Source organism: Ambystoma mexicanum, chromosome 2q, assembly GCF_040938575.1.
Source record: "Ambystoma mexicanum isolate Mex_15411 chromosome 2q, UKY_AmexF1_1, whole genome shotgun sequence".
NCBI classification, from domain to species: domain Eukaryota; kingdom Metazoa; phylum Chordata; class Amphibia; order Caudata; family Ambystomatidae; genus Ambystoma; species Ambystoma mexicanum.
Genome location: NC_090924.1, coordinates 815,502,682 through 815,518,248, shown reverse-complemented (window position 1 = coordinate 815,518,248; position 15,567 = coordinate 815,502,682). Strand labels below are relative to the sequence as shown.

The 15,567-nt window shown below is 46.8% G+C and overlaps 1 protein-coding gene across 1 annotated transcript in view; it reads left to right on the top strand.

The window, feature by feature from the left end:
* Positions 1–9,760, top strand: part of CCNY (cyclin Y) — a 1,206,874-nt gene extending 1,197,114 nt beyond the window's left edge. Inside the window, exon 10 of the mRNA XM_069648029.1 lies at positions 7,156–9,760. Within this exon, the coding sequence (XP_069504130.1) occupies positions 7,156–7,272 (117 nt within the window). The 3' untranslated portion in view covers positions 7,273–9,760. The remainder of the gene's footprint in view (positions 1–7,155) is intronic.
* The last annotated feature ends 5,807 nt before the right edge of the window (positions 9,761–15,567 follow it).

Here is a 15,567-nt window from a genome sequence, read left to right as displayed (position 1 = left end):
AAGTTCTGAATGGGATGGAGGACTTCTGCATGGCATACTATGATGACATTGCAGTGTTGAGCCCTATATGGAAAGAACATATTGGATCACCTGGGATATGTTTTGCAGGTTCTTGAGCAGGCCCACCTGCCATAAAGGCAAGCAAATGTCAAATTGGTCAGAGTAAAGTGGTCTCCCTTGGTCATGAGGTAGGAGGAGTTGAGATAAGGCCATTGCACAGCAAAGTACAAGCTGTGCAGAACTGGGCCACCCCTACTACTCAAACCCAAGTGAGAGCTTTCCTAGGTCTCACTGTGTACTACAGGAATTTCATAGAGAACTATGGGCCCATGGCTTCTCCCTTGAATGTGATCTCCTCCTCTCCAAAATTCCCTAAAAAGTTTAAATGGAATGAGTGCAATCAAGCCTTGGAAAACCTGAAGAAAGCCCTTTGTCAAGCTCCAGTCCTAAGAGCTCCTGATTATCAGCAACCCTTCATTTTGCAGACAGATGCCTCCAATATAGGTATAGGTGCAGTCCTTAGTCAACTGGATTAGAAAGGTAGGGAGTACCCTATTTGCTTCATCAGTAGGAAACTGAAGGAACCAGAAACAAGGTGGGCAACCATAGAGCGTGAATCTTTTGCCATTGTGTGGTCTGTGAAGAGGTTTAGACCATACTTGTATGGATCTACCTTTGTGATTCAGACAGACCACCAACCCTTGAGATGGTTAATGCAATCAAAGGGAAGAACCCAAAACTTCTGAGATGGTCAATCTGCCTGCAAGAGTTTGATTTCACCATTGAGCACAGAGCAAGATGTCACCACCAAAATGCTGATGGTCTCTTTAGGATGTTTTTAACTGACTAGAGGTAGAGATTCATCCAGGAGTGGATTAAATCCTCCTGTCCCTTAGTCTGGAGGGGGCAAGTGTTAGGGGGAATTCTCATAAATGGCTAATTTCCCTTACCTAATGATGAGTCCCTCAGCAGCTTTGCTGGATTTCTAGGATTTATTTTTTCACGTGTAAGAGTGTGAACCTTTTCCCACTCTTACATGTGTTTTGCTGTGTGTGTTTTTACCATTTGTGTGATCTTGGGCTCTGGACCCTCACCTACTCCATGAGCACCATTTTTGTGTTTTTACACAGCACCTTCAGTGCAGTAACACAGGGTTGTCTTTTAGACTTTCCTCTGACTCAATTTTTCTGGGTCTGACTACTGTCTCCCAGAAAAGATGTAAAGTTGCCATTAACTTTATGTAGTCTCTTTGAACTACAGACCCAGTACACCTGTCCTTACATGGAGTATCGGAAACGGTTCATTCCTATCCCTTTTTGTCTGTCTCTCTTGTTGCACCGTTTCACTCCCTTTACATCAAGACTTGGCTGGTGGCAGTGGTAACTACCCTAATTTTTCTACCGCGGTTATCTTATATAACCATGGTATTGTTTAAGGCTATCATATTAGCCTCGAACATCAACCCGCTTGACCCAATACATGTTATTTTGGCTCCGGCTGGATTTATTCGCCATTTCTTTTTGTTAAAGTCTTTCTCGTGTTGTGCTCTGCGCGCCAAACCAGGGTTGATTCCTTTGTTCACCGTCTTTTCGTGGGCTTCTGCACAGAAGCCCTCCTTAAGGCACCTGAAAGTCTGGGTAGGCAGGATGTGATGGAGGGGTCTTAGGACCCCTGCCATGGGTTCCCTTGGTAACCCAAGTCACACTCCTGTTTGATTGGCTGGGCGACTGTCCTTGCCAGGACAGCCACCCTGCTGTGTGATTGACAGCCAGGCTGAGTGAATGGGGGAAATTGCATACAAATCAGGTCTCTTGGACTGGAAAGGCAGTCACTGGAACAAAAGAACCAACGAGGAGCTGATGGAAGAGGACCCATTCAACGACTGAACCGCCCGGTGAAGCCCTGCTGCAGGTCCGAACCATCAGAATCCACCGACGGAGAAGATCCTCCAGGAAACCTCTTCCCTTGAGCTGTTGGGACCAACCAGTTCAACCAAACTGCAAGCCAGGACCTCTCCTCTGGTTGAATTTGGTGGACAGAGCTACAGTAGGCCGGATAGCCAGGAAGGTCGGACCCTGCTTGGGTTTGAAGGAGTGCATCTTTTATTTGTTGCTTTGCTCTGCTGCTGGTTTCTTCCCTGGGTAGTGCAGGACCCTCCAGTCTTACTACGTGTGTCAGTCCGACAGTCACTTCAGGAACCGTGAGCCTGCAGGAACTACCAGGAACGTCCGCCTCAGCTGCAGCTTCCTCTCTGTTTTAAGGTACTGTGCAAACCCGTTTACTCGTTTAGTTCAGCCGCAGGGAATGTGTGTAAAATCTTTCTCCAATCCAAGGGCTTGTACTTCTCTTCTCTTTGAACTAACTTTTCTACCACCCAACCTCGTCTGAAATCCGTGGCATGAACTTTACCGCGAACTACCCTGAACCGCGTGATCTTGAGCAAAAGACTTTTGTCCTATTGACTTTGATCCTAAGCCTTTTCTACCTGATTACATCACTGTAGTTCCTCTTGCTCTATTGCCCTGAGTACTTACCTCTTGGTGTGGTTCAATTTCTGTTTAATTTTGTCTTTCCCTTCCTTTTAAATTGCTAGAGTGCCATATTGCTCCCACTTCCTTTTGTGAGCTTAACTTGTCTGGGATTTAAGGGAAGTGGTGAGGTGTATTAAGAGTGTGATTTTTCAACTGCTTATAATGGTGTAATGTTATACAACTGAAGAGTGAAATAAATGTATATTCTTTTACTTGAAAACCTTGAGTCAGTGTTTGCCTGAATCATAGTAATTACTGTCCTTTGTGTAACTATTTGATACTGCTCACTTACTCTTGAGATAAGTCTGGCTGCTCAGCCATCGCTACCACTTTAACTGTGTAGTACGGGCTTGTACCAAAGGTGAATTTGTACTGTCACCTGTATTCTTAATTGTGTGTGGTGTTCCCAAAGGGTACTGTATATAATTCTGCCTAACAGGCGGCAGTTCATCGTCGTACCGCCAGGCTGCCCGTTAATCGTTGCAGGAAGCTTACAGAGCCCGAAGCAAGACGGGTGGATACCATCGTCGTCGACGAAGGGAGGCAAGGCCTCGGCAAAACAGGATTGAACTGGCCGTGACGTACCACCGAAGCACCCCGGTGGGGTGCCGGCTGGCGAGCTTCGTCAGCATGTGGGAGTCCATTTCCACCGACCGTTGGGTGCTAGATGCCCTGGCCCATGGGCACACTCTGGAGTTTCAAAGAAAGTGCCCCCATTTCCCTCCTGTGGCCAGGAAAGAAAACCATGTTCCACAGCTGCTTCTGGAGGTACGAGCCATGCTGAAAAAGGGCGAGATAGAACTCGTCCCAAAGAGGCTCAGGGGCATCAGAGTATACTTGCGGTACTTCCTGGTCCGAAAGAAGACTGGCGGCAGTAAACCCATCGTGGACCTTCGGCTCCTCAACAAATACATTAAAGCCCAGAGGTTTCGGATGGTTACCCTTCAGCACGTGCTGGGACAGCTGGAGGAAGGCGACTTCCTATCATCGCTGGACTTAGAGGATGCTTACTTTCACATCCCCATACACAAAAATTTTCCAACGTTTTGTGGTACAAGGGTGGCAGTACCAGTTGAAGGCCCTGCCCTTCGGGTTGATATCGGGCCCAAGGGTCTTTACCAAGTGCCTGGCACCGGTGGCGGCACCTCTGCGCCTGCAGGGGATCCACGTTTACCCCTACCTGGACGATTGGCTCATCTGAGGAAAATCAAGAGATCTTGCCGTCGACCACACAGCGAAGACCATCCGCCTGCTCACGGAGCTGGGATTCTCGATCAACTTTGCGAAGTCCACTTGGTACCGTCGCAGGACGCTCTGTTCCTGGGAGCTAGACTCGACACAGTGGTGCGGTTGGCTTCACCATCAGAAGAGAGGACGAAGGCCATACTGGGCAAGGTACAACGGATGTTGACCATGGAAGTGGCCAGGGTGAGGTCCATCAATTCCCTGCTCGGCATGTCATCTTGCATCTACCTCGTGCGCCTGTGCAGGCTGCGGATGCAACCACTGCAGGAGTTCCTCGACGCCCATTGGATGCAAGTGGCGGAGAGCTTCGAAGACAAGATCTCCGTCGACGAGACTTTCCATCAAGCAATCCAGTGGTGGGGCACCCGCGCGCATCTTGGGGCTGGCCTGGACTTCCAGACCCCAACGCACCAGGACACTGACGACGGACGCCTCCCTGGAGGGATGGGACGCGCACACCAGAGATCTCCACGCAAGAAGCCTTTGGCTCCCGGAGGAGAAGTCCCTGCACATCAACGTCCTGGAGCTCTGGGCCATGTTCTGGGCCCTCAGGTCTTTCCTTCCGTCCCTCAAGGGCAAGTGGTACGGATCTTCACTGACAACACCACAACGATGTTCTACCTCCGGAAACAGGGTGGCACCAGTTCCCCAGCCCTATCCAAGGAAGCGCAGGATTTGTGGCACTGGGCCGTCACCCAGGGAATGTTCCTGGTACCTTTTCATCTGGCAGGAGTGAAAAACACAGTCGCCGACTCACTCAGCAGGGAGCTGCGCTCTTGCCACGAGTGGGAGCTTCGGCAGGATCGAGTGAATCTCCTATTCAGATGATGGGGCAGTCCTCAGATTGACCTGTTCGCGACGGCGGCGAACACCAAGTGCCGAAGGGTCGCCAGCAGGTTTCCCCAGCTGGGGAGCATGGGCGATGTATTCTATTTCCCCTGGGACGGCCTGTTCCTGTATGCGTTCCCACCGTTGCTTCTGCGGCTCATCAGTCAACTCAGACGGTCCCAGTGCAGGATGATCCTCGTCGCACCGGCGTGGCCGAGGCAGGTATGGTTCCCGGACCTTTTGGACTTGTCAGCGCCTCCCCCAGTCAAACTGCTGACGGACGAGGATCTTCTCGCCAGGGAAGGACGCGCCATCCTACATCATGACCCGGGGTCGCTGAACCTACAGGCCTGGCTCCTGCAGCACTAGAGTTCGGAGGCTACGATATCCCGGCGGACTGCAAGGAGGTACTTGCAAAGGCTTAGGTGCTATGGACATAAGTGGAAGAGGTTCTCTGTCTGGTGCCATGCACAGAAGATCGACCCTCTATGGATTACGGCCCCTCAAGTGCTGCTGTACTTCTGTCGCTGGCCAAGGCTGGGCTGGCACATGCCTCTGTCAAAATCCATCTGGCGGCTAACTCCCGCTACACCAGAACTCCGTGGCGGTCGTCGCTGTGGTCTCACCACCTGGTGAAGGAGCTCATGAAAGGACTGTTCCGCTCGTTCCCGCCGGTGAAGGCTCGGGCCCTGGCGTAGGAGCTTAACGTGGTGCTGACCAGGCTCATGGATCCCCCATTCGAGCCCTTGCATTCGGCACCGCTGAAGTTCCTATCATGGAAGACAGCGTTTCTTGTGCCCATCATCTCCGCACCATGAGTGGGAGAGATCCAGGCTCTCTCCTGTAAACCTCCATACCTGACATTCCACGAGACAAGGGTAGTGCTAAGGACGCACCCCCTCCTTCATGCCCAAGGTGCCGTCGGACTTCCATCTCAATGAGCCCTTGGTGTTACCTGTTTTCTTCCCGTCGCCTTCACCAGCGGCTGAGAAGACTTTGCACTCGCTGGATGTTCTACGAAGACCGCACAAAGAGTTTTCGGAAGACATCACAACTGTTTGTGAACTTTGGCCCTGTGAACCCTGTGAACCAAGGTAAGGCTGCATCATGCACTGTCACCGGTTGGCAAACCGACCGTTGCCTGGCAGTCCGAGATCCCATTCTACCAGAGCGATCGCTGATACTATGGCGTTCCTGTCTGGTGTGCCCCTGCTGGACATCTGCAGGGCTGCTCCGTGGAGGTCGACACACACCTTCACGAGATTCTACTGCGTCGACCAGGATTCCAGGGTCCAGAGTCTGCCAGGCAGTGCTGCGCAACCTGTTCGCTTGAAGGTGGACCTGGTGAGGAGGTAAGAGACACTTAATGTTGAGTTGTTGAAATGATTAATGTTGAGCCTTGCCACCTCCCATGGTTGTGCATGTGGGTACTGCAATGTATTCTTGTATTCATGAGCATGTGAATCCATGCCAGACTCCATGCTGGAGAAGGAACAAGTTACTTACCTGTAACTGTTGTTCTCCAGCATGGGTCTGGCATGGATTCACATGCAAACCCTCCCGCCTACCCCTCTGCGGCTCTTCTCTTGGTCCTACTGCCACTTTACGTGCTACCAAATCTGAAGATGGCTGCCACAGGAGGGGCTTAAGTAGAGGGCAGTCATTGGCTGGGAACAGTATGACCCAGAGACCAGTGATTGGTTATTAGTAGAAAGACAGTTCAGAAACTAAACTGATTTTTTTCTTTACCGAGGATTCCCAGCCTGACTGGGAATATTCAAGATCATGTGAATCCATACCAGACCCATGCTGCAGAACAACAGTTACAGGTAAGTAACTTGTTCCTTCATCACGACCCAGGATTGCTGAACCCGAAGGCTTGTCTCCTGCAGCCTTAGAGTTTGGAGGTTATGAGTTGCCATCGGACTGCAGGGAGGTCCTCGCCAAGGTCAGGGCGGCATCGGCTTTGAAGTGCTACAGCCATAATTGGAAGCATTTCGCTACTTGGTGCTGATCGCAGAAAATTACCCATCTGAGGGTCACAGCTCCTCAGCTTCTTCCAAACTTGCTGTCCTTGGCATAAACTGGACTGGCTCACACTTCCACATGTGAACCCTCCCTCCGTCCATTCTGCAGCTCTTCTTGGTCATACTGCCACTTTACGTGCATACCAAATCTGAAGATGGCTGCCAGAGGCGGGGCTTGGGGAGAGGGCTGTCATTGGATGGGGGCAGTATGAGCCAGAGGACAGTGATTGGTTTAGAGGAGAACTACAATTTTAAAGTGAAAGTGAAACAGTTTTTTCATTTACTGAGGATTCCCGGCCTGCTGACGCGGAATATTCACGAGCATGTGAATCCATGCCTGACCCATGCTGGAGAACAATAGTTACAGTAACCTAAACCTTTAATTGCATTTCTGCATTCACTGTTTTCTCTCTAATTTCTCTGGGTCAAGCTGCACGTCATGTATTCTTTATCTTTACTGTTTTGGGATATTATTGATGTGTTGCGAATGAAAAGCCTAACCTTTCCTACTTGGTATTTTTCAGGCTATTTCACGCTTGTGTGAAGACAAATATAAGGACTTCAGGAAAGCTGCTAGAAAACGGTCAGCCAGTGCTGATAATCTGACTGTGGTCCGGTGGTCTCCTGCCATCATCTCCTAACAGAGGAGTGCCCACTCTTTCTACTGTTTCATCCTTCCACTTTCATTTCCGTATCGGGCAAGGAGATTTTCTTTTGTTATATTTTGGTCTGGCAAGCCACCTTTTTGCGGCCTCCCATCATGTGAAAAAGGTGGAACGATTTTATGAGAACATTTGAAGCAATTACATCCTTTTTTCCAATTTTATTCACTGCTTTTTTCAACAGCATACCAGAGAAATGGTAAATTTGGTGCTGGGAAAAGTAAGACAAGAGATCATCTAACCAAGGGAAATCAATATTGGCAAAGCACAAGTTCAAGAAGAAGCAGTGGTAGTCCATGTTGCTGAAGTGATCTAAATTACACCGAAGGAAAGGAAGCCCAAGAAACAATTGTTTGCCTGAGCTGGTGTTCAAGTGATGTTGCACATTTTCGTCATTTTCTCTGAAATTCTAAATTACAACTACATTACTGCCTGTCTACATGTATTAACACCAAATCGATTACAATATTTGGTCTTCTTGGCGTTTCCCGACAGAGCTGCCTTTGTATCATTCCTCTTTGTTCATCTTCAGACATATTGCTTCCATACGCCTTTGATTCCCCTTTATATAAAACATGACCATAGTAGTGAACCAAATGTTTATTCAGCATCAATCAATTGATTATTCCTATATGTCACTTTTTAAAATGTATGCTGAATTTGAATGTATGAATGCCCTTTTCCGTTCTTCAAAATTGTTATGTTTATTTTTACACAAAAACATGTGATTGTTATGTTGTTTTGAAGGTTTTTATGACCCAGAAGGTAAAATCGGGGAAACCTACAGTAATGATTGTAGCCCTACTGAAAGAGATGAACATTTATGCTGAGCTGTTTGAAAGTTAATCTGTGATGCCCGATTCATTCCCTCACATGCAGATACATTGTTGCAAGCAATACCCTCAAAGATTTTATATGTTTACTCTTAAGTCAATGTTGAGCTGTTTGTAGAAAATCAAAAACTTTAAAAAAAAAGGTGTCTTTTTAATTCTTCAAGTGTGACATCCTTCTAGATGGCAAAGGAGACCTGCATCTCCTTTAGACATCTATAACCGATTCATTGAAAAATTATGAACACGCACCCTTTACTGAAGGTGCTGATGAGAATTTTAAGAAGATGCAAGCTGTGAATGAATTATCAAATGTTCTGTTCAACCTGACCTTATGTCTTGATTATAGACGATATAATGTTTTTATGTTTTTTCATAATGAGCCTTACTGAATGATAACACATTTTATAGTAGGTTAATATGCACCTCCTTAGAATGGTTTGATTTATCTATGAGTGCCCTGTTTCTGTAAAGGGGATTTTTGCACATGTTACATGGATACTTGTAAACAATAAGCTGCAGGTTTCTTTAAGTCCAGATTGTGGGCCTCTAAATGCACTAGTTTGGAAATATTGTTGTACTGTTATTTGGAGGAACCCCTTTGGTACTTAAACAAATACAGGCAACTTGTATTAACATGAAAATACAATTTTCTGTTCTGCCTGACTGACAGCTTGGCTTGAAGCCATTGTAAACATGTGCTTCAAGAAGCAACCACTATTTAGCAGTTGTGCTGATTCGTCCCTAGAATGACGGTAACAATGAAAGTCTTCAGTATTTGTATCCAGGAATGTTAGAAGTGTCATACAATCCAAACGAAATAATAAAATCCTAATAATTGTAAGCTCAGAGTGCAAATTCTCAAATTTTGAGCATGCACGCCATAGTCTTAAAAGAAAAAGATGGAAACAGAATGTAACAATGGCTGCAAATGTTATGAGTGCTTGAAATATACTGCAGGCAACGGGTTAAAAAGCAACTAGTGTAGATATCATTTTCGAATATGAAATTCCCCATAAGAATAGATTGGGCTGTGTTGACTTATGTCAGACTTTTTTTTATGAATACATTGCTGAACAATTTTCTTATATTTATATCAGAAACCGGTTTTAAGTGAAAGAAATGTAAAGCTTAAACTATGTTAATTACACTGCATCTACTAGATGCTTTGTGCAGTGTAACAAATTACTTTCAGGATTGTACAGTCTATTTATTGTATGTATGTACATACATGCTAACACTTAAAGTTTTTAGTGGATTCCGGAAGACTTGGCTCAGTCTCTTTAAGACTGTTAAATCTTGTTCTAGGCTTGAGCACTGGACTCTACCTCTCTATAACTTTCGATATTCCTTTCTTAGAATGGATTTTGTGAGTCATTTGGTTTACTTCAGTGCACTAAGAATGCAAACAAATTCTGCTGTATGTGTGGATTTGTGACATTACAATATCAACTGCATAACACTTAAATTGCCTTTTTGTTTGTTTTAATTTATGATATGCTGACAAAACAATTCTGTCTTTAGTTCTGGTTCGTTCTAAGTTTGCCAAAAAAGTACAGTACCTATGGATGACTCTGTGACTGTAATTTGTCTGCAAGGTAAATGAGTGCTATGTAATAAAGCTGGTTTACTATTTAGGATTCTGCTTTTTTTCTGTACTGATCAGCATTAATGGAGGGTGTGGGCATAAATGAACGAATAATCAGTATAAAAGACCAGTTATGATTACTGGATACTATGCTGTCCTGTATTTCCCTTACCAAGTAGTCTCTACAGAACTACTCACCAAAAGACATCACCATGTGTCTCCTCAGCTCATTCCAGCCCTTCCTAGGGTTCGGCCGGGATGGGCAGGAGATGGAGTGGCAATCATCCACGGAACAATTGGCCTTGGTCCATCATCCCCACTCCCAGAAAGAGCTTGTTTAAATCACTTACCTTCTGGTTTCCTTTATCTTACAAAGAATCCATCACCTTCCACCTCATCTGCAGACTACCCCACAGGAGTGACTTTTATTGACAATATCTCCAACATACTAGTCTCTGTCAAGTAGCCCACACTTGTATTTCTCTGAGATTTGCTTCTCATGCCAACAACCACACTCGAAGTACACTTTTCACACTGACCGATCCATGGACCTCAAACAAACGGTGCTCTACCCTAAACCCAGTATTTACATCATCCTCCCTAATCACCTGTGCAGACCATGTTGCACTCGACTGGTCTGACCGCACTGCTATCCCACTGTCGATCACAACCCACAAATGTCAGGCTAAATGCCACAACACTCAGGGCCGCTCATTCAAAACCTTCCCAGCCAACCTCCCCTCTCGAGCTCTTCGCTCCTCTACCTCTAACTCCCGCAGGGTCAGTCGTTTTTCAAAGAAACGAGCTGGGGATAGGTCGCTGTCTGTGGCTGTGGCCTCCCTCTGGAACCAGCCTCCCTGCCACTCTAAAATTTGAGGAGAGCCATCACTGGTTCCGGAAGCACCTCAAGACCTTCCTCTTTGCTTCTGCCTTCCCTCCCCCTCTTCCTTGCTAATCTGTTCTTTCTTGGCACTGTGCACCTGGCTATCCTCTGTCCTCCAGGCCCAGGTACCTGCTCACACCGCCACCCCCCGCACTGCCTCTGGGCCACCCCTTGCACTGGGGTCTGTATCTGTACCATACAACCCCCCTTTTTTCTTCCTGCACTTATCAGAACCCTGTCTGCTGCCTTAAACCATGCACTAGCCAATTGTTGGCTGCACTACCACGGTTTGTTGCCTTTATTATTGATCTGTTTCTCCTTTGCTCTGCACTTTCCACTTCTCCCCACTTCCATGCTTTTTCCCCTCTCCTCCTTTCCCATGCACTTGCGTATTCTCAATGTCACTGGGCCTAGTAAGATCATTGTTTTTGTTGTTCCCTGTTCCTCTCCCTTGCCGCGCTCTGAAACACTTGTGTACAAGCGCAATAGAAATAAAATATCAATATCAATGAGCTAGATGCAAACTTGGCAGCCTTCCCGAACTAGTCAATACAGCTGACATTCTACAATTCTTCAACAACTCTGCTATGAAACGAGTAGCTACTCATGCCCCCCTAAAAAACAACCATGTGAAGTCCAAACCATCCTACCCTTGATACCCCCTGAGCTCACCTCTAACAAATGCTCAAAGCTCACCTCTAACAAATGCTCAAAGAAAGCCCTACAGAAAATGTGGTGAAATAACGTACACCTGGAGATTTCACAAACCTCAAATCTCTCCCCTCGAACCGTAGGTCCACCACCGCGGTAATATTTAACAGGAGCAAAGCACTTTTTGAAGTAGTAAAGCATTGTTCCAAACCCTCACTTGACTCCAGGAACTCGGAAAAAATTTGACAAACAATTTTTTCATTGAAAAAGCAGACGCAATCTGACTGGTCATCGAATCAACCTCTGACAGTGTTGTCCCCCCTGCTGCCCAGCATGCGTACAGTACCCATTTCGACCAAATTATCTCCTCTCTCTCTCCTGGACCTCTTAAAAATGCTTGCCTCCCTCAAACTTAGTATTTATCTTAGTCACAAAAGTCCTTAAGTGTACTAAGCACTCTCGCCTCCCTCAAACCTACCTCTTAGTCTAATATAATTCCATCCTCCATCATTAAACATTTGATGGCGCAGGACTCATTGTGCTCCTCAACATCATTAATGTCTCCCTCATTGACGGATCTTTTCCAGACACCCTTAAGACTGATCTTAAGTTACCTCTTTTGAAAAGAAACAGCCCTGGACCCAGACATCCTGGCAAACTACTGGCCCATTACAAGGCTCCAGGTTATCAGCAAAATCTTGGAAAGGGCATTTGCTACACAACTACTCCCACAGAATCAAACAACTACACCTAAAAGACTATCAACAACTACACCTAAAAGACTATCAGTCGTGGTTCTGCCCCAAGTGTAGTATCGAAACAGCTACCATCCAGGTGGTGGATGGTGCCCTCCTGATGTTCACCTTCAGCACTCCAGAAATCCTCTGACATTCCAGTCCTGCCACATCCCCTTTCTGTCCTTCTTTCAACTCTTGATTCTCTCCTGCCGCCTCCTGAAGTTCACTTCCTGCCACCTCTGACAGCAGGCTACACTCTTCAGGAGGAGTGTGAGATGATAATAGTAGCAACCCAAAGAGCTTAAGAACAATGGCTCCAAAATAAAAGAATGTTCAATCAAGGTTCTATACAAATATTGACTTTTTAGCATGCAATAAAATACAAACAACTGATCAAAAATCTCTAGAAAAACCCACCCCTGTAAAGGAAACACAGACAATGCAGACATTTGTAAAAGAGCAATCTGGGTAGATGAGAAGATTTCAATAGATTGGCAACAATGTCAATGTTCAAAAAGAAGGGGGCTTAAAAATGTCTATGGTACTTTAAAATTGCCTGGCGGACGGGGCCTCTTCCAGTACTTATTTGTCTCGTTATTGCCAGGATTGAAGGCGCTTTCTGAGGCAGTGATTCAGCATTGGTTTGGGGAACTGCAGTGGGTGGCTATAAACCCCACCAGCATTTTGCACAAAGGAGCTTGGGACTAGCAGGCAAAGTCAGTTGGTGTAGTTGCCAAGCAGTTTGATTCAGGAATATGTGCCCTGAGCTGTTCCTTGACATCTGGGTTGCTAGGGAGACTCAATCTAGGGTCTCCATCCTTTGGTTGTGTACTCCTACTCCAGGGAGCTTGAATGGCACCTACAGAGGATCCTTCACCTCCAGTGAACAGGAGCCTGGTTCCAGTGCAGCCAGCAAAGAGGCAGGCCTTGGTCCACAGCAGTTCACCCCCACTGTTCCCTGGGGGTGGTTAGGGGTGGTGCTCTACTCTGCCTAGGATGCTTTCTGCATCACCTCACTGTTGGGGGACTTTGGAATGGTCTGCACTCCATACAGTGATCAATTGTATTGATGCTCCTGAGATTTATCAAAAAATGAGGGGGTGCCCTTTTCCTTTGAAGGACAAAATGTCACAGGGGATTGGTCCAAAGCAAGTCTCCTCTATGGGGTCCAATCGCTGTTATTACAAGTGGACATTGCCTTATGACATCACACCCAGAGTACATTTCCCACAGTAAATGGAGGGGTCAGAATGAAAGGAAGAGCACCATAATAGAAACTAGGGGTGTACCGAAATTCGGCTTTGAGTAAGTATTCGACTGAATTCTGGCTGAAAAGTAGGTATTTAGCTTTGGCAGAATACCTAATGGAATGCTTACTCTAAGCTGAAGTCTCTCCCTCAAACTAGATCCCAGAGTCTCTGTTGTAATCACTGTTCTCTCCACTCTTCCAGGCCATTAGGTCTTTGTATCATGTTTAAATCACTAGCTGGACAGCACACTGTGCAGTCAAACTGGTCCACACTACTAAACTGTCGTGCCCTGACCAGTTGGAGCCTCACTTGCCTCAGCCCTTCTATTTCCGGCAACCGCACCCACTATTTTCATTCCTTCGGCCCCTGTCTCTAGCGTGCTCTCTTGCCACGCTCCCATTCTGCGCCTTGCTCTTTTCAGCATTTCCACCCACACTGCTTCTTTTTTCTCTCCTAAATCTCCCCGGTTCCCTAGTCTCACCCGCTCTCTTGGTTGCACACCACGCATTGGGGCTGCCTGTTGCTAAGGTACCAGAAAGTCACCAGGTCTCATCCACTCTAGAAGGTGATATCACAAATTATCTAACTGCGTCTTTTCATGCCCCGAGCTGTGAATAACGTCAAAACAACTGAGCCTGGTTTGTGGTTATCGAGGAATCGGTTCCAGAGACATATTGGTCATCCCACACACAGTAACCCCGCTCCTTCACGCAGAAATGGTATAGTCCAACAGGCTGCAGACTAGCAGGTTGCAGCAGGCGAAGGAATGCTGTACCAAACTGACTGTCACTGTGCATGGGCTGGAAAAGGCAGATGGCCTTGAAAAGATGCATGCGTACATCTTATCCTGTGACTGGAGTGACCGATAGAACTCTGTGAGAGTGGCCCAGGCCACTTTGTGGTTTGAGTCACTTGTGTACGCTGCCTGTTACTGCAGCTCTGTCTCTTGACATCATCAGGTGACAGCGTCAGCCCAGTGGATTGAATATCCCTACCGGCGGCTAGGAGGCAATTGGAGTGCAGGCAGCTTTGGGCTTAAGTGTGGCGTTGTAGTGCTCAATCATTCACTTCTAGGGTATGACCAGGCAGCTCCTAGAAGAGATGGAACTCTGCTGGTGGCTAAATAAGTCACCTCGGATACCCCCAACCATGGGAGAGGGAAGTAGGGCAGTTGACAGACTTAAACAGGTGCTCAGAAGGAACTTCACTCACATAGGGTAAATGGTTAACTGAGAGACCCTAGTGGCAGCGAAAGCCTGATGGAAACACCCAGGGCAAAGGGCACGTGGGAGAGTATAGTGAAATGGTATTTGTGGACCAAGGGCCAAGAAGTCACCTTAATGACCTACGATAATGCGTGACGCCAAGATCAATGCACAATCGTTTGACCCCAATCACCGGGTTTATTCACGGGACCCCAAGAGCAGAATGTGCATTACGCCCCACCTACTCAGCCCCCAGTGATACATCTGCATAAATACATCTCTCCGTCTTCCTCTCTCCACCACCAGCAGTGCCCATAATGACTCCTTCAGCGCCCTCCCCCGCTAAAGCTTATTTACAGCTATGATCCATTTATAAGCATGTCCTTCACTGAAGTCCTGTCAAAACAAGCATTGGTAAAGCCAACGGTTTTGGCTTGTTATGCATATCTTGACACATTTTCAGTAGTAATCTACTATTAGTTAACTATTCGGCTTCGGCTGAATACTTTGGTCAACTATTTGATATTTGGGCGAATAGTAAATTTAATATTTGGTGCACCCCTAATAGAAACCAAGATGTTGGGACCATTCTCTAGGCCTAACTTCCCTCTCTGGTTACTCTAACTCCATCCCTTCGCATGCCTGCTGGCTTCAATTGGAGTCTAGTGATCAACACTGTGGTGTGAGGCTGGCTTTAAGTCAATGTTTCCTCTGCAGCACCGTTCCCAGGATACCTCCTGGGATAAGATTATATGCCATGGGGGAAGGTGTTACCCTTCCTGCAGGAGAACAAAAGGGGCAGCATGCTGGCTATTGTTCGACATAATGGCAGCCTAAACACCATTATACATCAGCCCTGTCCTAGCTGGCCTTGCTCACAGAGCTGACACGGGTGTGATATCAAGTTACGGTTGCTGTATAATAGCTTGTCCTTCGCAGTCACCATGCCACAACCAGGCCTGGCCTATATTTAAAGATATACACACCACCAGGCTGTCTAAGGCATGCAATTATTATAATCTAGATCAGAGGTGCCGAAGATTAAGTAGCCACCTCTGCCTGCAGGAATTTTCTGTTCCAGCATCAGTCAGGAATGCACATGTGACCTTTGAAACCTACCTTGCACCACA